Source organism: Macadamia integrifolia, chromosome 2, assembly GCF_013358625.1.
Source record: "Macadamia integrifolia cultivar HAES 741 chromosome 2, SCU_Mint_v3, whole genome shotgun sequence".
NCBI classification, from domain to species: domain Eukaryota; kingdom Viridiplantae; phylum Streptophyta; class Magnoliopsida; order Proteales; family Proteaceae; genus Macadamia; species Macadamia integrifolia.
The window spans coordinates 35877096-35902666 of NC_056558.1; the positions used below are offsets into that span (position 1 = coordinate 35877096).

Consider the following 25571-nt stretch of genomic DNA (forward strand, 5'->3'; position numbering starts at 1 on the left):
GTTACTCCTCATGCTACGTACCATATCTGTGATGGTACAATTACGTCTTTTCGTAATCCCATTTTGTTCAGGTGTACCAGGAGTTGTGTATTCGGGGGTGATATCCTTCAACGTAAGGGCAAATGGTCCTTCACTTTGCTCAACATCAGTATGTCTACTATAATATTCACCCCCTCTATCAAATCTCACAGTTTTAATATTTCTGTTTAGCTTGTTTTCGACATCAGCATAGAACACTTCAAAAGCATTTAAAGCATCAGTTTTTTCTTTTAATAAGTAGACAACAGTATCGTGAGTAATCATCAATGAATGTGATCAAATATTTTTCACCAGTTATACAAGGATCAAAATGGGCACAAATTTCAGTGTGTATCACTTCTAGAAGTGAATTGGTCCTTTTGGTAGCAACTTTATTTGTCTTAGATTGCTTGCCTTTGATGCAATCTATACAAGTGGTGAAGTCAGTGAAATCTAGATTTGACAATATTTGATGCTTTACTAACCTCTCCATTCTAGGTCTAGAAATATGACCTAAACGTTTATGACATAGGGATGAGGAATCATCATTGTTGGATTTACACTTTGATCCAACATTCACATGCAGTGCAAGAATGGATTTAAAAAAATTAGAATCCAAATTAAGTTTATAAAGACTATCACATAAATATCCAGTGCAAACTAGATTGGTGTCTTTAAAACGTTTACAACCTTATCCCCAAAAGTAAACTTAAAACCTTCACAATCAAGTCTTGATAATGAAAATAAATTTTTAGAAATAGAAGAAACATAAAGAGTATCCATAATGTCCAACTAGAATCTGATATCCAAAATGAATCTATAAGTGCCAATAGATCGAACTTCAGACTCTTACCAATTTTCCATGTAGACGACGCTCTCACTTTGATTTGGTTTTCGGGTTGTAATAAAGCCCTGCATAGAATTAGAAATATAAACAGTTACTCATGAATCAATCCATCAAGTATTACAAGAAACATCAACGAGATTGATTTGAAAACATATTAGGATAGAATCATTACCCTTCTTTTCGAACAAAGTCTTGTGTTTCTGACAGTCTTTCTGAAGGTGTCCTACTTTCTCACAGAAGAAACACTTCAACTTGTTAGTTTTCTTTTATTTGTCATCAGACTTTGGATTAGAGGCTTTCTTTGATGCATTGTTCTTTTTAAAATTTTCTCTCTTCCTTTTATTTTGGTTGGATACAAAATTGACCACCTGACCTCCCTCGTCATTCAATCTCCTTTCCTCTTAGACGCACATACCCTGAAGTTCATTCAGAGTCCACTTATCTTTATTTGTATTGTAGTGGATCTTGAATGCTCCAAAACGAGGAAGAAATGAAGTTAGAATGATTTGGATAAGGCAACCTTCATTCATTATCAATTCGAGGGGTTTTAGTTGTGCACAGATACTTGCCATTTCAGAGATATGGTCCATATCCCATTAGTACCAGTATACTTCATTGTTACTAGTTTGGTCATCAAAATCTCAACCAAAGATTTATCAGCAGTAGCAAAACGGTTCTCTACATTGATTAGGTATTCCTTTACATTTTCAAAAATTGGTATGGAGCTTTTGATAGTCTTACTAATCGTCTTCTTGATATATAAAGGCAAAGACGATTGGAACGCTCCCACCAATCATGTAATGTAACCTCATCATCAGTGCTCTCATCAGTGAGAATAGCAGATTTCTCATTACGCAAGGCATAATCATGATCCATGGCAGCAAAGTAATAAATAAGTTCTTCATGTCAATCATTAAAGTTTGATCCATTCAGAAGTGACACGTTATTCGAAATAGGGATAGGTGTTGAACCTATGAATAAGAGTAAATAATACATGCATATCAATCATCATGCTTTGAGTTTTAGTAATAGAATATTAGAATTCTAGAAAAGCAACCTATTGCATCATTACAATCTATCTTGTGGGATCGAGATGGTAGCATGCTAATGGTTCACTTTACATTAGAAGGAAGACATCATTAGGGTAAAATATTTAAGTCATCAAAATGGTCAAATAAGATGTATACCTGTGGATATTTTCATCTCATTTAATTGTTAAATTATCATATATAGATCAACGCAGTCAATCAAGAATGTATACATGTGGATATTTCCATTCTATATTAACCGTTACATAACGATCATCATAAGACCCTAAAGTTTAAAATTTAAATTGAATGTGTGATACGATTATGTTTAAGGTCAACATATATAATTATTGTGATCAAGAAAAATGTGTACCTATGGATACTTCCATTCAACTTAATCACATAATCATTGATGCCCCAAATGCATTTAAATTTGAGAATTATACACTTTCAATTTAAATTTAACATAAATTGTCATCCAAGCATCATAGGTGTTCTAAAATAATACATAAAGACATAGACAACATTTATTTCTATCTATTTCTACCATAAAAGTATTCTAAAAATCATAGAAATTCAGTTGGTAATATAGAGCATAAGTAGAAATAGATGTACAATCCATGAAATATGTACAAACTTAAGTAGAGAGTACAAAGAAACCATCTCTATTATGAATAGAATCAGTTGGTAATTTACAACACCACCCCCTAAAGAATGGCAGTAATATAAGAACACCCCCTCTCTTTTACCAAATTAAACTCAGACCCCCTACCGTTAGTCTCCGTTAAGGAATATACCTTATATGCTGATGTCAACTATTATATTTTATTTTAAACACCAAAATGCCCTTATTAAATGTGAAGTACCTAAAATGCCCATGTAAGAAATTCTATCTTCAAATTGATAGTTACAGTACCTTTCTCCCAAATCGAGCATCGAGAATCATGCCAGTAGAGCCATCCAAGACCATCGTTGGAGCATATTTGATGGCGTGAAAGCCCTCCCTTCCAACCCTGAAGTCCTCATGGCCGAGGTCAGCGTGGCCATTGCTGCTTCTGAGCATGTCCAAGTCACGTCTTTCCTCCAATCCTCCACTTCTTCCTTCTCGTCGGAGAAGGAAGAAGTGATGCCAAATTCTTCCCTCCATAACCCACTTGTCACGGACCCATTACTTCACACTCACTTCCTCTCTCTCTCTACTTCTCTTTGAACAAGAAAGCAATGGTAGGTCACCGAACTCGTTAGTAACATGTCAGTTCATCCATTTTTCCGTTTCTTCCTTGAGGTTTAAGTATTGGATCATTTGGTTTTTGTCACAAGTTTCTTCAGAAGTTGGAAGTCCAAAACTGAGGTTCTCAAGAGACTCTTGAATCCGTCCACCCTTTTCACTATTCAAGATTGTTTTTTTTTTTTTTTTTTCTCTTGTTTCGGATTTTAGAACAATCAAAGTAGAGAAAATATGGGTTTTCTTGAATTTTAATCAATAAATCCAACCAAAACCGTGAAGAGCATAACAACAGCAGTAAAGCTTGAACTCTCTCCCTTCTCTGAACTTTTCCAGCTACAAGAGTAGAACAGAGCACTGACTAAAAGAGTAAGAGTATTGCGGGTCTTATTCCCCAAATAGAGATAGGTACAACTCAATCTCTATGATTCTTCTCAACACTAGTTAGATCATAGCAAGTTTTCTCCCAAATTCTGAAAAACCCATTACTTCTGTCCAGCTCTGGATTGTGATTGATTTCCAAGCCACTTGGAGAGTTTCAGCCATTTTTCAGAGAAGAAAACAATATCATGTACAGAATCAAACTTTGCAGGATTTATCTATTTGATTTCCTTCGTTTGGTGGCCTTCCCTAAAGCGCAAAGGTTTTTCTCTCTTCCATGCCCTATCATTGGAGCTTCGAGTCATGCCTTTGGTTCGCATTCTTTCTCCAGTGTTTTCAAGGTTTTCAGTTACAGTGAACTCCGGTTCCGTTAGTGGCGGTGACATTAGCGAAGGAAGTGGTTCTAATAAGCTAGAATCACTAACCCAATGGAAAATTTTTCCGTGATTGGAACCGCAAGCGGATGGAAAATTTGAAGGAAGTGGTTCTAATAAGCTAGAATCACTAACCCAACGAAAAATTTTTCCATGATTGGAACCGCAGGTAGATGGAAAATTTTTCCGTCATTGGAATTGCCGGCGGTAGGTGCTGTTGCGGACAGTCACGATTCACTGCTAACGACTCAATGAGAAGTACCTTAGTAAAATATGATTTATTATTTGTTTTAGTTAAAAGGGTAAAAATGTCATTTCAAATTCTTACTTTAACCGAGATTGACGATAAGGGGTATAAGTCTAATTTGGTGAAAGAGAAGGGGTATTCCTATAATACTTGTGTTCTTCAAGGGGTGACGATGTAAATTACCAAAAAAAAAAAGGTGGGATTGGGGGAGTGGAGGGGGTGGAGAAGAATTAAACGGGTTTTCTTTTCTATTACTTATTTGAGTCTTGACTCAGAATGGAGCAGCATCATCATTCATCCGCCTGTCTATCACTATCATACAACATGGGGGGTGTGTGATGGGTCCATCATCTCAATTCTTTTCTTGTGATGTGACACTGTGAATGAACCCCATTAAAGTAGATGATATGATAATTCATACACACTCATACCCTCCCTCCCAATAAAAATGGGAAAGAAAGATGACAATGGGATAAGATATGTATCAAAGTTTCATTACCCTAGAAGAAATATACCTTATTCTCTTTCTCTCTCTAAACTAAGTGCAATACACCATAACTAACCAATGCCGTACAAAAGAATGGCTTTGCCCTTTGAGGTCCTCATATAAAGCAATGTCTTCCACTTACTTGAACTCTCAAGTACACACACCAAATCCCACGCCACTATCAACTTCCTTTACACACTCTCTCTCTCTCTCTCTCTCTCTCTCTCTCTCTCTCTACCATTGCCAATGGATTAGTTAGTAGTGTCATTTTTTATATTTTCTTAGTATTAATTTGATGAGTTAATACTTAATACTAATCAGAAGGACACTTAATACTTAATTAAGGGGAAGAAAGAATCTTTTCACATTAATTATAATTTGTGAGCATGCTTAAGAAGCATCTTCTGATTCTTCAAAATTATCAATTTCATTACCAAGCCATGTTATGGTTTTGACTAAGAGCATGAATGAGAAACGAAGCAGCCATGGGACCCACTTGCGGAAGAGGAAGAGGAATAGGAGAAGGATAGGATATCCAGGTGGCAAAGTCCATTTTGTTTGTGGGTTGGTGGGACCCATTAAGGGTTATGTGATTGTGCCCTTGAGCTTTGTCCTTGTGAGTGGGGTGACCATACTCCCAAGTCCACTCCTCTACCCCACAGTCCCCAATCTCTATCTCCCCAATCTTTAATAAAGTTCTCCCCATGGTAGCGCGTGTGGGCGCCACGCGCTCCAAAAGGTCCACGTGGCTGGAGGATTACGGTTGGATTTGAATAAGTGAGTTGGTGGGCCCAAAACTAGGCCACGTCACACCACACTACCCTTTTGAAAATGGATCTAAAGTTTAAAATCAAAGAATTCCTATTCCTCCTCTTGTCAACGGCCCACTGGTTTGAAGCTAATTGGCTAAAACACGCATGCCTACTTCGTTACCGTAGGGTTCCTGCTTTAGTGATTTCTTCAGAGACCTTATGTAATGGTGGTTGATGAATGGATTAGGTTAAAGACTTTGATTATAACATTTTGAAAATAAAAATCACACATGTCGTTAATAAAGGATTCCAAGTCTGGATGTAATTGAGAGCATTTGGTTGCAGGTGGCAACAAGAACCCTTACCCATGGTTTTAGGAATCAGTATTTGTAACAATCTTGATTGATACAGATATTTGATATGGATCAGTCAATACGATACAGATCTGATCTTTTTTATTAAAGAAAATGGATTTTTGACCCTGAATTAAGCCGGTATCGATATGTATCAACCTGGGTGATAATACATTTTAAAAAATGAGGAACGTGACTCTTGTACCAGCACATAGTCCAATAGGAATGCATGTAAAAGCATCAATAGGGTAGGCATCATCACGTTTCATAGGAAGCATGAGTCATTTCACCACCCCATGTGTCTAAGTGCAGCCCCCACACGGTCACACACTCTCATAGAAAATATTTTCCCATTAAAAGCAGGGGTAGAATGCTCACTGGTCGTGACCCTCGTGCTGGCGCTATGGCCAGCGAAGAGATGTATATGGGTATCAAAAGGGGGTTGGATTTTTGAATTTCACGAGGGTGGAGGTGTTATTTCACCCCCACTATGTCTGGACGTATTGGCCGCATGACTAGATAGCAGTCTTCCCCCATCCTTCCTGAAAAAAGATGAATCTAATACACAAGACTCCCGCCGCCATGAGGTTTAGAAAAAATAACAACCTTACTTTTGTACCAAAGTGCAGCTTGTTTGAGTGATGAGAAACCTAAAAGAAAATCTACCTTCTTTGAGTGATTCGAAACTTAAAAGAAAACCTCAAATTTGAGTGATTTGCTGCAACCAAACAGTAGGCCTAAGAGACATCCATCTCTTCAATCCATAATTCTGTAATTTTGTACTTTTGTATCCACCATGGTCCATGCAAACACATGTGATTGGGAAGTGGATGACAGTTGTAGTTGTTTGATTCTTAGGGTTCTTAAGGTGGGCATGACTGGAGACAGAATGAATCTAATTCTGAGAGAGAGAGAGAGATAGTAAGAGCTCCTCAAACCCCACGGGAGGAGATTTGGGCAATCAACCAATCAAAAAGGGAGCAGAGGTGGGTGAGCATCATAATAATATTTGGAGTTTTTGGTCCTCTAGTCTCTAACCATCATGATTGCCTTCCATGAATATTCATTTCTGCATAGACGTCGGTGCGCCTCAGGCACTAAAAATATGCAGTTATGCACTTTGCACCACTTTGCAGTGTGTGAGACCCACCTGATCCCTGTGCTGAAGGATCAGCACCAATTTGAAAATTCCAATTTCAACATTTACCTGACGAATGATATTTCGGATTTTGAAGATCCATCATCATCCCTGTTTTTGTAGGCTATGATCATCAACATCCTTGTATGTAGATTGTTAACCATTAATTGATCAAACAGAGCTAGGTAGAATTCCACTGATTTGCATTGGAATTGTTCGACCCTTGATTCTGATTATTTCTAATTTTCAAAACAATCCCGTTTTGATTTGGCCATGAATACACTTAGTTCTTTATTTATATTTTTTTTTAATTCAATAAATTAACAGAAAATCAATGAAATCTTATCTCTTGTAACAAAATCTACAAGGCCTATTTTATAAGAAAATATGCAAAAATCTTTACTTCTTTTCAATTCTGTTTGCTAGGGTTCTACTGATTCCCTCATATTCCGATCCCATTCAAATAGGAAACAATGAAGTAGATTCCCATGTTCAAGAACCTTGGCAGTAAGGATTCGTTTGACCTGCACTCCTACTTGCATAGGGCGCCCAAACCCCATATGTGTCGATTTTCAGTATACCCATATGGTCATAAGGGTAAAATCTGTTGAGGTCACTGTATTGATTGCCCTCTTAGCAACCAAAAGAATGGTAACAACCTTTGAAGAACGATGATGCATAGAACTTCATACCCCGATTCTAGGGAAGAAAGCCTTACAACCAAGACATGGAACCTCATACCCAAATTCTAGGGAAGACAGTCAAATTATATCTTGTTAATATAAAGGCATATAAATGGTTGAGACCGAGAATTAGTTGCTCTGCTACCATTGATACAAATGTCACAAGTTCTTGTCCCTAAAAGACAACCTGTAAGATGAGGAAACCTAAGGCCATATCAACACCCCACCAAGTCCTCAACGGAAGCTGTGTAGTCAAACCCCCTAGTACAATGGATCATACAACTAGAATCATTGATCTCGAAGTAAAACGTTACGAACCACTTCACGGATCCTAAAGATCCTTTTACTCATCCGAATCTTTAAAACTTACTACTCGTTAAAATTCAAGTAATCGTTGAAAGTTCCAAAACCTTCATTTGAATCAACATTTTCTTGATTCAAGAACTTGACATCCACAGTGATCTTCGTACAAGTACAAGACATTAAAACTAACTTCCGTTCGAGAAATGGACATTACCTGCTAACATCAGGAAATAACCATTCTAGCAGCAGAGGAGATATCATTTTCACCCAAATGGCAAGAGTAAAAAGGACAAAAGCTCATGGTCGCACATTACTGATCCCCCGCACAGTGAAACACCAGAACCATTAACAAGTGGTTTTATAGATCCCCTTCCAAAAAGGTGGGTTTTATTTTTCTTTTCGGGAAATATCCTTCTCATTGCAATGTGATATTGTTGTCAGTGGGAGATTACTTGATTCAGAACCAAGTTTTATTGATCCCAATGACATCAGATGGTAGACGAAATATTTTTAACCGAATAAAGTAGCATTGCTGATGATATCAGATGCCTACATGTTCAGAATTTAGCCTTTCCATGATAAGTTCAAAGGAAATCATTCATATCTTCCAAACTCATATTAGGGAAAAGGACAGGTTGTCATTCAATTTTGTAAAGCATACGGTATCCAAACTTGCAGATGCTGCTTTAAACTCCATTCAAAAGAACCGTGGGCATTTTGCTATGATCATCTTTCAAAACAAATTCCTTTAAAGCTATTGCAAGATTTTCTTGTGAATTATCAGCTATACAACATATAGAAATGTATAGACATTGCAATGAAATTAAGCAAAATAATAGGAGAAAAATGGGGGTTTCAACTAATTAGAAGGGGAAAAAAAAGTAATAATACAAGTAGGGAGTAACCCCCTCCCAGTACTAGACTCAATTAACTGTGACAAGAAAATCAAATGCAACTTGATCTGGGGATTAAAAAATTTAGCTTGATCTGGGGATACAAAAAATTTAAGAGGATACAAATGGAGAGATTGACTCACCTCCACTTTTCCCTCAGTTCTTTCTTCTCAGACAGCACCCATGTTACAAAGATCGCTGCAATGAGTGCAACTATTGTGATCAAAAGTAGAGCATAACTGAAATCCTCTGTAAGTGAATCGTAGGTTCGTGACGGTGCAATCCTGGTAAAAAAGAGATCCATTCCATATGCAAAGACAAGGGTGGTTGACTCCAGCTTAGCAGGAACCGTTAAAATGCCACGGAGTCCTTCCACTTGCAGTGAATGTGTTACATAGGACTGCATAAATGATCCGTGTTATCATTAGAAATTAAATTTAACATCAAAGAATAACTAAAAAAACACATCACTCAACATTAAAAATCAGACCTAATGATTCCGCACTTTAAACTGATCTTGGATTATCACAGGAAGGGTACACTTTTTTGAGGTATCAAAGACTTCAATACATATGCATGCCATGAAAACCATATAACGGCTCAAATAGAGAAAATATCATTAAATAAACTAAAATTCCAAAAATATTTATAAGCAGCATAATTTGACCACGCAAGTGGGAGAGCCTGTGGCGCAATGGTTAAGTTACACCATTGCATCATGTTTGTCACAGGTTCAAACCATGGTAGCAGCCTCTTCTGTGAAGTAAGGGTAGGGCTGCTTACATTTGCCCCTCCCAAACCCTGCAGTAGCAGGAGCCCCATGCATTGGGTTGCACTTTGCTCTTTATAATTTGACCATGCAAAGAGAGGAATTTTGTTTTCATTCATGATTTGTTTGATATGGTGTCCATCTTAATCAGAGTACTCATTTCCATATAATCATTTGATTTCTGCACTTCCTAAAATTTGATTGCGAACAACAGTTACCAAGGATAAAAATTTCAGGAAAAATGTTCCTACATGCCCATTGTAGGATAACTGCCTACACACCCTCTATTTTTTGCCATGAGGACAAGATGATTAATAGGCAGTCAGACCGTTGGATAGAGATGAAACTCTTGAATGGTCCACGTCAATTTTCATGGACCATTTTAAGCGTAAGGCCCACAATGTAAGAGGTCTTCCCCTTTGTTTTTCCAATATTTCCTATTACTCAAAGAATTTACTTATCAAACAATTTTCAATGCATTATATGACACATGATAAAATCTGATCCATCTAGAATTAGACATATGAGTAGGAAATGAGAAGTACAAAATGTCCACCGAATTACACTAACCTATTTGCCACATGTCAATCATAAAGGGTGAGGGAAGGTGATGTAGTTAATGGTGCCAAATCAGGCCAATTAGCACTTGGAATACTTTATTTGGACTCATGCTTGGGTTCTATGGGCCTTGGGCTTCTTGTTTTGAGGTTAAGGTAATAGGCCTCTCTAATAAGCCCAAAAATTGGGATTTAAGAGGTACACGGGACTAAGAAAATGAATAACATTATGTGGGGTCTATTAGCAGATTATTTTAGGATTAGGAAGTCTTTCAGTTCTTTTAGAAGTCTAATTTTATTATGTTTATGGTTTTACTAGTTAGCAAGTCTAGCTCGACTAGATTTCTATTTCCTCTTTTATTTAAAGCTTGTAAACCCATTCCCCAACGATTTTGGCCAATGGAATAGAATTATGTTTTGACAAGTGGGTGTGTGAGATCCTCTCCCCACCCCCCCAAAAAAAAAATTGCAATTTCTCTATCTCCCCTTTATCTTTCTACCCACGTTCTTCTTCTCTCATTTCTTCCTATTTTCTCTCCCTAGCCAATCAAGACTTCTAATCTTCTTCTTTTCTTTTTCTTTCTCTTTCTTATCCTCCCTACCTGCTCCTACCAATAGTCCATTTCCCCATTCTTTGCTGCTGCCGTAGATTTTGAGAATCCAAGAATGCAAGAAATGATTCACACATGAATCACTTGAGAAAATCAGAAGGGATGCAGAATGCGGCTGTATTTTCCAACTACATTTTTTACCAGATTAAATCTGTAAATTCACCTTATGATCAAAGAATTAGCATGGTTTGTAAAAGAAAGAAATCTCAACACTGTAGAGTAATCTTAAGCACCAGGGAACAGGGTATCACCTGAGGAATAATTGGAAGCGAATCAGTCAGAGGTAAAATTCCTTCTTCTTTCTCTGCTTGCGTGGGATTGATTGATCGACGAGGATCTAGATAACGTTTATCAAGTGCCAGCACCTGTGGAACAGAAATTTCCACTGAGAGGTTGCAAATGCAGAGATGTGCAAACACCACTAGTTGCTTCTTTAAATGTCAACAGTTTTCAACTGCTGAAGCCACAACAGGGCAAAATACAGTTGTCACTCAGAAATAATAATTTTGTTTTCAGATCTCAACTGACCTGATCGCCAATGGTGCCAATAAGAAGCTGCTTAGAAGTTATACCCTTGGCTGTGGATGTCACTGACATTGTTTTCACAGAATGAGTGAAAAAATAACTCTGGGATTTCATCACCACTTCAGGCCGAGAATATGAAGATACGGGTGAAGTAAGATTGTGCTTTCCAAGGAGAATCTTCCAAACATCTTTGTTATCCTGTGGATGGCGATCAATTTGAAAATAATGGATTAATCTGGAATAACAAATACAAAGGACAATAGGGATGTAAAACACTGTAGTCTACAGATGCTTACTGCCCGAGACTGATCATAGATCTCAATCACCGACATCTCAAATCTGTGTGCTCTAAGATTGAAATAGTGGTACACAACCCAGTTCTCACTAATGACCTGCAGACAGAAAATTGCATGAAAGAGGGAGAGAGAAAATCAGCATCATACCTATTTCTAACAAATAGCTGAAGAGAATTAAAAATCAACCCACTTACAGCTTGGACAGGCCCCTGTGAACCAAGGTGAGTCATGCGGTGCAATATCCGACCAGTTATGGTATCAATAAGATAGACAACTAACCAAGACTCCTCAGGAGTAAGTGACCCAATTGCAGAGTCACCTTTAGGTGCAACAGTAGCTACAAAGAGCAGGTTTCTGGATATATATTTAAACGTCACATCCTGATCTTCTATTACCTTTGCTTGGGTATGTACCACCTACAGATTAGAAATGAAAAACACTTCATAAACTAGCATATTAAACATGGATAATACCGCAGAACAGATGTAAGAAGAAAATCATCATGAATCTAAATACATTAAATTAGATAAATATTGAACAAAATCAGAACAATTACTATTTCATTGTCTTTCTGGTAATATTTAACAACTTACATATGGTTGAATGTATTTCATAATTTTCATTCGCCCACGCAGCACATCTCACACTGGTTGTGATGCAATCACAGGATGTTAGGGACTTGGGAAACTTGTAATTGCGCAATATCTTTTATTTTAGGGAAGTAGATACATAGGTTTATTCAGTTTCTTTTCTGAAGTAGTTTCCTACTTGATTTCACAGTTTCTATTATAGGCAGTAAAACTAAGGGCCCGTTTGACAACGTTTCTGCCATTTCTGTTTCAAGAAACGACAGAAACAGAAATTGCCGTTTCTGGACAGAAAACAAGGGTGTTTGATGACCAGTGACTGTTTCTATCATTTCTGTTTCAAGGTAGCGTTCACCCCAGGCGTTGATTAGCGTCGATGTAGCACCTTCGCTCCAACAGTCCTTGCGGCTGCCTCCGGTGTTGGGTACCCGGGGCTGTTGTATGGGGAGGGCTAGGGTTAGAGACTGATGAGATGGTGGCCCCACCGCCGCCACTGTTACTGGCTGAGAAGACGGAGAAGGCGAAGGCGACGACGGCAGAGGCGACAATTACTGATGGTTTTGGTTGTCGGACGACGACTGCGATTTTGGGTGGTATTCATTTTCCTCTTCGTATTCCATCGCCAATGGAGAATCAGATTTCTCAGAGAAAGCCAGAGAGACATAATTACGGTGAAGGCTTAAGGGTTTACCTTTGCCAACCGGTGAGGACTGAGGAGGGGTTTTTGGAGGCTGCAAATAGGTATCTCAGGGCTAGAGGTTCACGAATTGTTGGTGAACCACCTTGCTGCCCTTGAGCCCCCTTCCGAAGCAGAGGCATTTGGTGTTCAGGGATGAAGGAACCCCTGACATATCAACAGAAGCCCAAACGCTGACAGTCCGTAAATCGTCGCCGCATCTGTGTCGTACACACAGAATGTCCGCTCGTTGTACTCATCCGGCATCACTTGACTCTTCAGTCAAAGAAAGAATGAAGAGAATCACACAATCAAAGGGGGGGGAAGAAGTTAGAAGCATACTGTCTTCTTTGGAGATTCTGCTGTTTCGATGGTGGAGGTTATAGAAGAGAGGAGGATGAGGCTCGGAGTGAAAGGGGAAGGAGGAAGATGGCCCTCGGTGGTGGATGAGGATTCACGTTTCAGCTGCTACTGTCTTCCATGGCTTTTTGTACTTGTTTCATCGTTTCTAGAAACGACTTTGGTTCACCATAATTGTTAAAAACCCGATAAAAATCCCTCAAACCCAAAACGTCCGTTGAAGGAAAATGCCATGGAAGACAGTCATACTTGTTTCGTCAATTGCGTTTCTAGGAACAGAAATTGATATAAATTTTGATTTATGTTTCTAAAAACAAGAGAAACGGAACTACTTTATCAAACGCATTTTAGGCCGTTTCTGCTATTTCTAGGAACAGAAACGGCATAAACGAAACGTTATCAAACGGTGCCTAAGAGTTTTCTTATTTATATAGTCTTGTAATCACAGAAACGGCAGAAACAGCAGAAACGAAACGTTATCAAACGGTGCCTAGGAGTTTTCTGATTTATATAGTCTTGTAATCACATCGTTGAACAGTATTGATGATTGAATAAAGTTTGAGTTTGGCTTACCTCTTATGGCTGTGGGGCTGTGCGTGCTACCTCTTCTCTCATTTCCTGATCTCTGTTCCTCTTCTCAGGTGTGATCCATTTTCTCCTCTATTCTTCTTCTTTTTTTCTTTCTGTTATTCTTCACTGTGTTTTCTCATACCATATCTTCCTTTTGGTTTCTTTATTATTCTTATTATTGTTTCCTCCTTAACTGTTAGTGGGAAAAATCCTTCGACAATTTCATCTCTGTTCAGTTGGGCTTGACATTCTGGACTGGACGAAGGTTTCCACTGTGTTTAGAAGACTAAAACAATCGAAGACTACTCACATAGGGTACAAATTCAGAGTACCATTTAGGTTTTTAAAAAATTGATGTTTCCACTGGGTTTAGAAGACCTAAAAAAGTCGAAGACTACTCACATAGGGTACAAATTCAGAGTACCATTAAAAATTAAAAAAATTGATGTTTCCAATGTGTTTAAACGACTTAAAATTGGGTAAATAGCAAATTTCAGGGGCTACAAAGACCATATGACCATCGAGACCAACCACCGAATCAACCAGGGAAAAATGCAAGATCTTTACGAGATCTCTCTTTTTGGGCTTAATGAGATTAGGGACAAGATCGAGATCTTAACCTTGAACTAAAGTGATTGTTGACTAGGACTCACAGAGCTGTGGGTTAGCAACTTAAATTTAAAATTTTGTGGGGCTTGGCTGTGGTTTGATCTCTTGATCGAACTGAAGAGATCTAGCTCTATCGTGGTTTGCCATACTATTGTGAGGAAGAAGACCTCTTCGTCTCCTTTATCTTAAAGACCTGAATTACTGGTATTTACAAATATACGCTTCACCCTTTAAATTGTCTCCGATTCTTACCTCTTCATTTTGAATAGCAAAAGCATCCTAATGTAGTTCTGATTTATAGAACTAAAACAGTACCAAAACAGGATCGAAAACAGAGAGATACACGAGTAGTTTTTGAACAAAATATCAAAGAAAAAAATCCAACAATCAGATGGACCTGAAATTCAGGTCAAGTTCTCCTATTAGTGCAGGAAACCCTTGCTGAAAATCTCAGGTTAATCCAATGAGTAGATCTGGTTTAATGGAGGATTCTTACTGTAACTAGGAAAGAGGCAAAACAGTCGAAATAAGATTGAGGAAAGTCCAGATTGCAGAATATTAATCACGGGGTTAAATTTAAGTAATTTTATTAAATTCAGCATAATCAGATCAATAAAAAGTGTTGATTTCAGCAATCTGATACTAGAAGAAATCCTACGTGGAATAGGACCGTATCAACCACTAAGTAGAATCTGAAATTGAAAACAAGATATGATAAAGAAAATTCTCAATCGCAGGATTCTGTAAACAGATTCAAAATCAGCATCATTAAACTCCCACAATCAAGCATTCCTTGTATGAAACTGTTCTAAACTTCCAACAGAATAAGAAATAAAAACAGGTTTTGATAGTTGACAGTATGGAAAAGATGAAACTGAAATCAGAACATGAATCAGAGTAGAGATTCACCTTCTAACTCAGCAATCCTAGTAGTGATAGAACAGACGAATCACTGGAGCAACAAAAACAGAATTCCACAAAACAAAGTAACAAAATAGTGTCTAAAGAAAAGAGACTAAAGGGTGGGCACTGGGCTTCTTGCCACAAGGTGTTTGGTTGAAATCTCTCCAATTCCAGAGCTTCTCACTGAGTCTCAGATCAGCATAATTTCTCAGTAGCAAAGGGTAACAGACAAATACTCATTAATCAAGTCCGTGTACTGGGTTGTAGTCCCTTACAAACTTATATTGAAGACTAAAAAACTGACTCAAACACTACTAAAAAGGAAAGGCCTAACCCAATCCTTAACTAATAAGGTAACATAAACTGACTAGGAAACTAAAAGAACTAACGAAGTAAATTCTGTTTTCCTACTTTCTGCCCATATTTTAGGCCCAAGCCCATTACAAATAAAACCTATGGGATCAAAGGCCCAACACCTACATAACCCAACCTTGGAGATAAGCCCTTTAGGTGACTTATCTGCATTATGTTCCTTCTTTTAAAACTAATTCACAGTTTAGCCACTGTTTTTTATTTTTTTCCTTACCACTAGATACTTTTTTTCTGCTGTCAGCTCACAGACATTAAATTGAGCTATTCATTAGTCTTGTGAGCCCATAGCGACTAATATCAGGGTATCATAGCCCTAGGTCGCATCAGGCTGTACCCACCACGGTCCTTCCCTTGGCCAGCTTAAGCAATGCATAAATTATACATGTCAAATTCCATCGCTGCTTAGCAATGAATGTGATGGCAGCCTACAAATTTGATTGCTCTTTGCAGCCCCCACTAGAATTTGTCACTTGGACTAAGGTTTTAGAATCACATGCTTATATTTATTCGACTGCTTAAGATTTACGGAATTCAATAGGATGATTAATTTGTTCAATTTTTGGCAACTTTTGTATAACTGACAATAAGTAGTCAGGTGTACAGCCGAGGCCATTCTCCCCATATACCGTGGTTGTTCCCCAGCTTCTTTCTTAACAATTATTTAGCATGTATTGTGCGCATGTGGGGGGCGGGGGGAGTTTGTTAAGGATCATTAAAGATTACAAATTGAAAACAATTATAACATTTCAGAAGAGTAGGTGATTGTAGATCCTGAACATAATAAGGTTCTTAACGGAGAAAATTGGTTCAACTGATAAAATGCCGTCCTGTCTGTCTTCCTCAAATCACACACCATAACCCATTTTAAGCAAACTGAAAAATCTTTGAGCAAAGACTACATCAACCAAGATAGAATTAACTACCAGAAAAACCAGGAGTCCCACGTAACAGACACTTATATACATTTATATGCACAAACAGAAGAAAAGTCATTAATCATCACCATAATAGGAATTAAACTGTGCTAGGGAAGAAAACAAGAATAATACAGAAAAGAAACAAAACCTCGTTCAATTTTCTTGTTGCAGTTGAAATAATCTTCTCGGACTCTGACGGAAATACAATAGACCACAAGTCTCTGGTGCTAAAGCAGTATTCATCTGTCTCATCAAGAATGCAGTTGCTATGTAATGCATGCCCCCTAATAATATCCTTCTCAGCTTCAACTGAGTACCAATATATGTTTGGAAGCTCACTTTCAAAAATTTTAAGGGCTTCAGAAGTTCTGGGATATAAATGTGCATGTCCTCCAGCATCTATAAGTAGGTGGAGCCGCTGTTCTGTCGAATCCGTAAATGGCAGTGGGATAACTTGAGCAATGGAATGAGCAAGGCTTAAAGAACTTAGCTCCTTCCCAGTGTACAAATCAACAAATGAGAGAACACCCGGAGCATCAGAACCAAGCCCACATCTACCAACAACAAGAATAGATGGATTCTCATTCATCGCATGATGATGAGGAACCTGCCACTGGTATATACTAATGCCAGTGGGATACTGACAGGCTTCTGATCCACGAAGAGAAGGTAATAAAAGAGACCAAACAACCCGTCCATCTCCTGTGTGCAGAGCAAAAATCTTCCCTGCTCTAGTGAGTACTATCAGAAGCTTTCGAAAACCATTGTGGTCTCTTGTCATTTTGCTCTTCTCAGAGCTTTTCAACCTCATGGCTTGTATAGCCGCTATGTCACCAGGGCTTGCAAGCATTAAAGTACCTTTAAGCTTGAGTATGTGTCCCTTCCACGACATAATAAAACAAAACAGTCAGGCAGGAATTAATGAAGGGCACATTGTTAAAACTTTTTTTTCAAGCATGGTTTTAGGCATCGGTTTGGTATTGTACGACACCCCTACCAATACCCATCCCTGAAATGATACATATGACGGTAACAATGTAACAAAAAGGGTCAGGTGTCGGTATTTTGAGGGCAAAACCTTCTGTATCAGTATCGTATCGGATGGTATTGGTTCCAATACCAACACGGCCTATACAGAACCAAACCTATACCTAAAACCATGCTTTCAAGTAGTTCCATCTTCAACCATAAGTACAAATACATCATCGATTATAATAGTAAAGAGAGTTTCTGACAGGGTAACAACAAAATCCCTAGTTCTACTTCACCTCATTGGCATTTCCCATATCCTCAATGGCCACGGTTCTGATTTCCCCAAAGCAAGAACTAACATTTTCATGACAGAAGAAAATGCTTGCCTTTCAAGAAATGTAAACCATGAATGATAAAGCATAGAAAGATAATAATAATGTCAATCCAGAAAGCACCAAATAAAATAACAGCCTTTTATTAATCCATTTATAGTTACCGAATGATTATCAATGTTTTCTTTATTCCTTTTCTTTTCTTTTCTCTTTTTTTTTTTTTTTTGGGGGGGGGGGTTGGTGGGAGAATTTGTGCACCCCTACAAAAAAGCCTTACCATAAGAAAATTTTTATTTTTTTGGGGACGGGGATGTTAAAGGAATCATCTCAAAACTCTGGATGAAAAGTCAAGAAAGTAAATTGCCAGAAACTGACACTCATTTAGAAGCACCTGACAAATTGTTGTTGGGAGAATAGTCCCACATCAGTAACCCCTAAAGCCTTCCGTTACTTCATATACCTGTGAGTCCCTCCACCCAATAGTTTGAGCTTTTGGGTTGGATATTTACAGCTATTACTTCACAAAACAGTGAAGCAGGACTAGAAAATTACATTGTTTGACCCTAAAAGAAAGGTAAGAATATCAAAAAGTTTGAACAATCTTCCCAATGAAATAAGTGACACTTTGCTCCATCCCCATGATAGGTTAAGGAATGCATTCTGTCTCAAACTACTTATCAAATCTCCCCACAGGCAACTGGAAAAGCATTCTTAAAAGGTCTAAATATGACTCAACACATTTTTTTACTTTCAAAAGGTCATCAAGAGTTCACATTTTATCAGGTATTTTCTAATTCCAAACAATTCATAGTGATATTTGCATCTTCTTTGCAGATGTAAATGGTCATGACCTATAATTCCTCAACAAGCATGGGGCACTTTAAAAATCTACTCAATGGAGTTCATGGAAGTACAGTATAGCAAGTTGTATTTTAAATTTTAAGGAACCAACAAAAAGAAAAGCATACCTTCAGCCATTCAAAGAGGTTGTGTTCCACTTTAGCAACTGACACTCCCTCCTTTTCCAAAGGAAGTTCTGCTGTTGTCACATCAATAATAGAAGCAAGCCCATCTTCCCTACTCCACACAATCTCTCCCTGTTGTAGCAACATAAGTGAATGATCTTCCAGGACAATCAGAGCCCTGAACCCATAGGACCTGTCCGTCCTTATATAATTGTTGATGAAAACCTTCTGCACAAGGCCCTTTTGAGGATCCATTTCAATGCTTTCCTCAAGTAAATTACTGTTCCAGTCATTATCAAGCTTCAGTGTGAGCTGAATCCTACTTCCTACATGTTGAATCAATGCAAAAGCTTTTTGGCCCTCTGAGTATGAGAGAGCGTCACTAAAAGATGTTGGATTATTAATTTTTTCTACGACTTCAAGCTTGTTTCCATCAATCAGTCTAAGAAACACAACAGAAGAATCTGTTTTCAGAGCAAAAATGCCAGTAAGCTTTGTAGGCAATATTCTTGCTACACCAGAAGAAGCCGGAACAAGATCCGAAATATGAGTCTTCTGAAAGTTGATCTCTCCATCCTGATAGCTTATTAAAACTAAATGCGACCCAGTGGCATCTAATGTCACAAGGATGTCGTCAGAGACAAATGAGATTTCTCCAGAAAAACCACCCAGAAAGGCTGCAACACTGTGCTTAAGTAACTCTCCAGTTTTAGCATTAAACTGGAATGTATGAAAATCTGAATCAGCAAATCCTACTGCATATATGATATCACTGTCAACAGGATGAAAAACCCGCTGTATCTCTAAGCTGCAAACAGAGTAGTGCAAGATAGTTATTAAGGAGACATTGGGAACAATGTTGCTAAGGAGACATTAAAAAATAAATAAAACACCAAATAGAAAAATTGGCTAACCTCTCAGTCGTCAACTCGCTCAAATCTTTCCTCCAAAGAACCTCTCCATCAATGCTTGAAACAGCATGGAGACACCCTTTACCCAAAGCAAAAAGTATGTTGTCCTTGTCCATTTTAAAGTTCATCTGCAAGATTACACAATCTGATGTCAAAATTTCAGATATAAATGGTGGAAAGATTGCGAACTGAAAATTTTGCATTGAGAACCTGTGGGAAAAAAAACCTGATGTATATATTGTCCATTTTAAAATTTATCTGTAAGACTAAATTAACGGAAGTCAAATTCAAGATGAAAATGTTGGAAAAATTGTAAATTAAAAACTTTGCACAATGATGCTTTTGGTCATTCTAATAGCAGGGTGTTCCGTCACTTCCGTAGATGGCTACAAGTCCAACTTGGTCCCCTTATCTCAATTGTATGGCCTACTACCATGGATGGGATTTTTATCCTTGTTTGACAATAATCCCCACAAATTTGACTGTTTCAAATAAATTTATTCAAAACACTATTTTTATGTGTGACAATGTTGGATTAGACTGGAAATCAACACATGGCTAGATGACAGTGCAAACAACATATCCACAAAGTTCTAGTACCAATAGATACCCACATGACAGATGAGCTAACAGCATTGCAGGAGAGAGAGAGAGAGAGAGAGAGAGAGAAGAACCACATAAGAATGTTCATTTAAAGACACGTACAATTTATGCCATAAAATATTATATACTAACCATTACAGATAGAAACTTCTTTGAGGGTTTAGAACCCTGAAGGAAAGACTCCCACACCATCTGCCCATCAGGAAGGTTCCATGCTCTTAGAATAGTACCTACTGATGAAAGGGTAATGACATCTAGAAGAAAAAGAGTTGTCCAAACATTAGTTACTTCATCGTTGTAAAGATTTGAGAACCATAATCAAATAAGAAGAAAGAAAAGAGAGAGAGATTGGTGTAACTTGGGAGTCACAACCATGTAATTGGGACTACCTCCTTCATTCAATATATAGACTAGCTATTACTAACTGATAGCACAAATAGGAAACTAGAAGACATAACCAAAAAGGGAACCAACTCTAACTTAGCTAACAACTATTCTAAACCCAATAGGAAAATAACAACGATATGCTTGAATCAAATATAATCCATCGGCATGAAGGTCTATGGTCACCCATAGCCCCCCAACCGATATATGCTCTCATATATTCTAACAATCGTCAACTTGTTTTCAACTTCCAATGTTATAATGACCACGACCTCATCTTCATATTAGCAAAATGCACAAAACACAATTGTGAGGTTTAACACTAAGAGCCAAGTCTAAAATTCAGTACAGTATCAATGACTTCAAGCAATCAAATATTTCCTGTGTTTCTCAAGGTTTATAGTTTATACTGCCTTCCTGATATAGGACCTATTGGATTTCCACCCTGTTACTTCCTCTCTCAATTTCATTAGCTCTTGGATCCAGCAGTAACCGAATAGCTTTTTTCCTAGTCAGTGACTGCCCCAAAAAGCAGCTATACAAGACCTCAACAAACAGAGCCTACACAAATAGACTAGAAGACTACAGGGGGAAGAAAAAAATCAACTCACTCCTCATGTTAGCTATGGACAATGCAGAAACTTATTTGCAAATAGAAGGGTACCGGATGATCTTCTCCTTACCATCGAACGCCACTCTAAATCCCATCCCCGCATTGTTCAGAAAACCCCAAGCTCTTCAGAAGCCACATTCTAGGTGATTAGGAAACAAAAAGGCCTTTTTGCCCGAACAACCCTTCCCACCCACCCAACTTGCATTTTCTTTTATTTGGAATTCAAAATAATTTTTGCATGTCAGCAGTATCAAATTCCAGTCTAATAGATCATATCAGTACTTAAGAAATGTTTATTATTTCAGACAAAATATTTCAAGTTGAAGTGGCATTAAATTTATAATGGTTCCAAACAGTTTGGTCAAGATTGGGTACAGTCACATCCAAAATAACAACCATATAGGAAGCACTGATATCAAACTTAAGACCAGTGAAATATGGTCAGTTTCAAATTTAAGCATGTTCAGTATACAATTTGATCTGAATGTATTGCTTGTAACTTGGACTAGGAAAAATACAATTTCACACTTATTGGGATGGAAGTATGGTATGATTGCATCATTGGAAAGAACGACAACCTTATCACAATTTTTTTTTTTTTTTTTTGATAGGTTACCTTAACATCAAATTAAATACCTTACTATCAACTTTTGGTTAGTTTCTTTATGTGAAAGGAAGATTAAGTTTCTGAAGAGCTGAAAAAAAGCGAAACCCAAGGGGTTCTTAGTAAGCACTCCCTCTACCTAGCCCCATCCAACTCCTATTGCTCTTGCCTACTCTCCTTCCCTTATCCTTTTGTCGTCGTCATCGTCGTCCTCCACCTAAACTACACTAGTCACTAGACTCAAATCCTTCCCCATACTAGACACAAACTACCAAAAATATTGATGCAGATAAGTTAATCTAGACTAGGATAGGGGTCTAACCAAGTCTCAGCTTCAGGATCTTTTAATCTAAGAACAACCACATAACCTCCACAATAATCCACAGCAGATTGATATACCAGCAAGCAAAATCAGACCACAAAAAAAAAGGATAACAGTAGCTATCGATCACAATATTCAACACTATCTAACCCAGACTTCAGTAGACCCAATAAGCTAATAACCAGCAATATTAATAAGGTGCAGCAGTCCCACAACAGTAGCAGAAAACAGTAGAACAGAAATAACAATTCAGAATATCGATTCTGTTAAAATTCTGGCAGGCATTACAGGACAAAAATCCGGAGATTTTGAATATCTCTGTAACAACAGCTTAGAATCAGACCTACTTTGGGTCAATCCATGAGGGAATATAGGGGAACAATCGACCTTAGTTTGGAGACTAATCGATGGCTGGAACTAGCTCCAGAAGAAAAGGCCGACAGGTCCTATTTCAGAATTTTCTAGGCAAAAAAGTTGCAGCATAAATACCTGATTTGTTTGGCAGCAGTAGAACCTTGATAATAAATCTTGAAAAGAGAAGAATAAAACACTTGAAACAAACCTCTTGGACTTGACACCGCAATGAGTCAATTGGATCAAACACCAATTCCTTCAGCCTTGATCAAACACAAGACAAATCTCCATGACGAAGACAATAGCAGCAGCCATTAATTTGTTTTTCAAGATCATCCAGGCTTTTAGGAGCCTCATCTTCTTTATTTATAATGTTAATGGGGGAGAGAATTACAAAATAGAAGGTTCCTCAAAAGGAAACCAAATATTCTCCTAATACAATAGTTATTAAAAACTAAAATTAGAAACTAACTGAAATTAGAAACTAGTTGAAAAAGGAAACTAACTACTAATGACTTGACTCAATTAATAACTTGACTCCTAAAGAAACAAATATAACTCAAATCAAACCCAACTAAAAATGACACTAACTAGTAATCACGTACTCAATCTTAGAGCCCCCTTTTAGACCATAAAAGTGGTCTATTACACTCAAAACACATAGGATCAAAGGCCCAACATGTATGGAATCTAACCTTAGGCTTATTCCTAATAAAACAAACTTATTTAGGAAACTAATCTGCATCAACTCTCCCCATCTTGAAAAAAATTGTCCCCAAATTTTGCAACAATGAGGGGGAAACAACATGTGAGTAGTAGCTTTGACCATTCCCAAACAAAATTCTAGTTGCTTGTTAACTTGTGGAATGTAGTCTTCAAAGCATGGAGCTTTCTCTTCGAAGAACCATGATGGCATAACAAACTCTATATGCTCAACCTCTGAATCAATACCAACTGTGAATGTCGTGTGCATAGAGTGGTCAATGTTGGTAACCTTCTCATCAAGGATTGGAACAAATGCTTCATTTTCATCATGAATCTCAAAGACTTGTTGTGGAGTTCTTTCAATCACTACATCATCTTCCACATCTTTAGTCTTGTCTATTATGCTCTCTTCAATGTAGAATCCTTCACTGGAGTCTTCTTCCATGGTTTCAGTCTCGTCTACTATGCTCTCTTCAATGTAGAACTCTTCAGTTGAATCTTCTATCTCTTGACCTTCTGTCTTTGAAGCTTCAAGAACCATCTCTTCAATGTGCTTCAAGTTCTTTTGGTTTGAATAGAGGTATCTTCACTTCACATAAAGGAGTTGTGACTCTTGGGGGTATTGAAGTGTTAGATTTAGTGGCTGAAAAATTCTTCTTGACCTCCCTAGCTTGGTAAACAAACCTTCTACTTGGTTGTGCCATAAGTTCCTTTGCTCGAAGAGCCTTGTCAAAGCAATCTCTCATTGTATATACATCAGCAACACCAATTCCCCTTTTAATTTCAGCTCGTAATCCCAGTTGAAACTGAGAAAGTAATTGCCTCTCATTCTTCCTAATGCATGTGCAAGAATAAAGTGCATCAAACTTATTCATATACTCCACCACAGTTATATTTCCTTGACGAAGAGAGTTCAGCTGGTCTTGTATACGAGCTCTGAAATTACGTGGCAAGTACTTATCAGATAGTTCTTGCTTCATCTCTTCCCATGTAGTAGGTTCTCTACCACGCTCCTCCAGTTCATACTCATAAGTTCTCCACCAATCACGGGCAACCTCAACTAGCTTGGCACGAGCTAGTTTCATCTTCCGTTTCTCAGGCAAGTCATAATAATCAAAATAATTATCCAAAGCAGCTACCCAATCATAGAACAATTGGGGGTCATGTCTCCCATCAAACTCCTTCAGATCGAGCTTGACTTTTTGTGAATCTCCAGAGTACCTCTGATATGTGGGGCATTCAGTCTCAAAGTAACCCCTTACATATTCTTCAAAAGTAGGTTGCACTACACGAATCCTCTGTGGTCCTCTCAGATTAAGGTTAGGTCTCATGTTAGCCAACTGAGCAACTAAGTTCATAGGGGCTTCCACTTTAGGTGGTACATGAGTACCATAGCCAACACCTTTTTACATGTGTAAGTTGTTGAGTCTCCATAGCCAACACCTTTTTACTAAGAGCTTGTTGTTCAACCTTTAGTTCAGCTCTCGTATTCTGTATCAATTCCATAATAGAAGCTAGGGTGGGAGTGTTGTTCTCAGCCATGCTCTGATACCACTTAATGTAGACTAGGATAGGGGTCTAACCAAGTCTCAGCTTCAAGATCTTTTAATCTAAGAACCACATAAACTCCACAATAATCCACAGCAGATTGATATACTAACAAGCAAAATCAGACCACAGAAAAAAAAGGATAACAGTAGTTATCGATCACAATATTCAACACTATCTAACCCAGACTTCAGTAGACCCAATAAGCTAATAACCAGCAATATTAATAAGGTGTAGCAGTCCCAAAACAGTAGCAGAAAACAGCAGAACAGAAAAATTCAGAATATCGATTATGTTAAAATTCTGGCAGATGCATTACAGAACAAAAATCCAAAAATTTTGAATATCTCTGTAACAGCAGCTTAGAATCAGACCTACTTTGGGTCAATCGATGAGGGAATATAGGGGAACAATCGACCTTAGTTTGGAGACTAATCGATGGCGTTGCATCATAAGTCATTTAAAGGGCTTATTTGATTGGAAATAAGCCTTGGGTTGCGTTATGTATGTGTTAGGCCTTTGATCCCACGGGTTTTCTTTGTAATGGACCTAAAATATGGGTTGAAAGTAGGAAAATGAAATTTAATTCATTAGTTTAGTTAGAATCCTGTTTTGAATCTATATTCTTTGTTATTTCAATTTTTTAATCAGTTTAGGTTTCCTAATTAGTTAAGAATTGGGTTAGGCATTTCCTTTTTAATGTTTGAGTCAGTTTTGAGTCTTCTATATAAGTTTGTAAACGGCTCCAACATTGAACACGAATTTGATTGAATGAAA

The 25571-nt window shown here is 37.8% G+C and overlaps 1 protein-coding gene across 1 annotated transcript in view; it reads right to left on the reverse strand.

The window, feature by feature from the left end:
• Positions 1–8672: 8672 nt before the first annotated feature.
• The window catches only part of LOC122062139 (ER membrane protein complex subunit 1), a 19579-nt gene continuing 2680 nt past the window's right edge, over positions 8673–25571 (reverse strand). Inside the window, exons 4-12 of the mRNA XM_042625811.1 lie at positions 20397–20518; positions 19665–19789; positions 18754–19558; positions 16630–17361; positions 11682–11903; positions 11488–11583; positions 11195–11389; positions 10918–11031; positions 8673–9129 (exon numbers count right to left, since the gene is read on the reverse strand). Of these exons, the coding sequence (XP_042481745.1) occupies positions 8869–9129; positions 10918–11031; positions 11195–11389; positions 11488–11583; positions 11682–11903; positions 16630–17361; positions 18754–19558; positions 19665–19789; positions 20397–20518 (2672 nt within the window). The 3' untranslated portion in view covers positions 8673–8868. The remainder of the gene's footprint in view (positions 9130–10917; positions 11032–11194; positions 11390–11487; positions 11584–11681; positions 11904–16629; positions 17362–18753; positions 19559–19664; positions 19790–20396; positions 20519–25571) is intronic.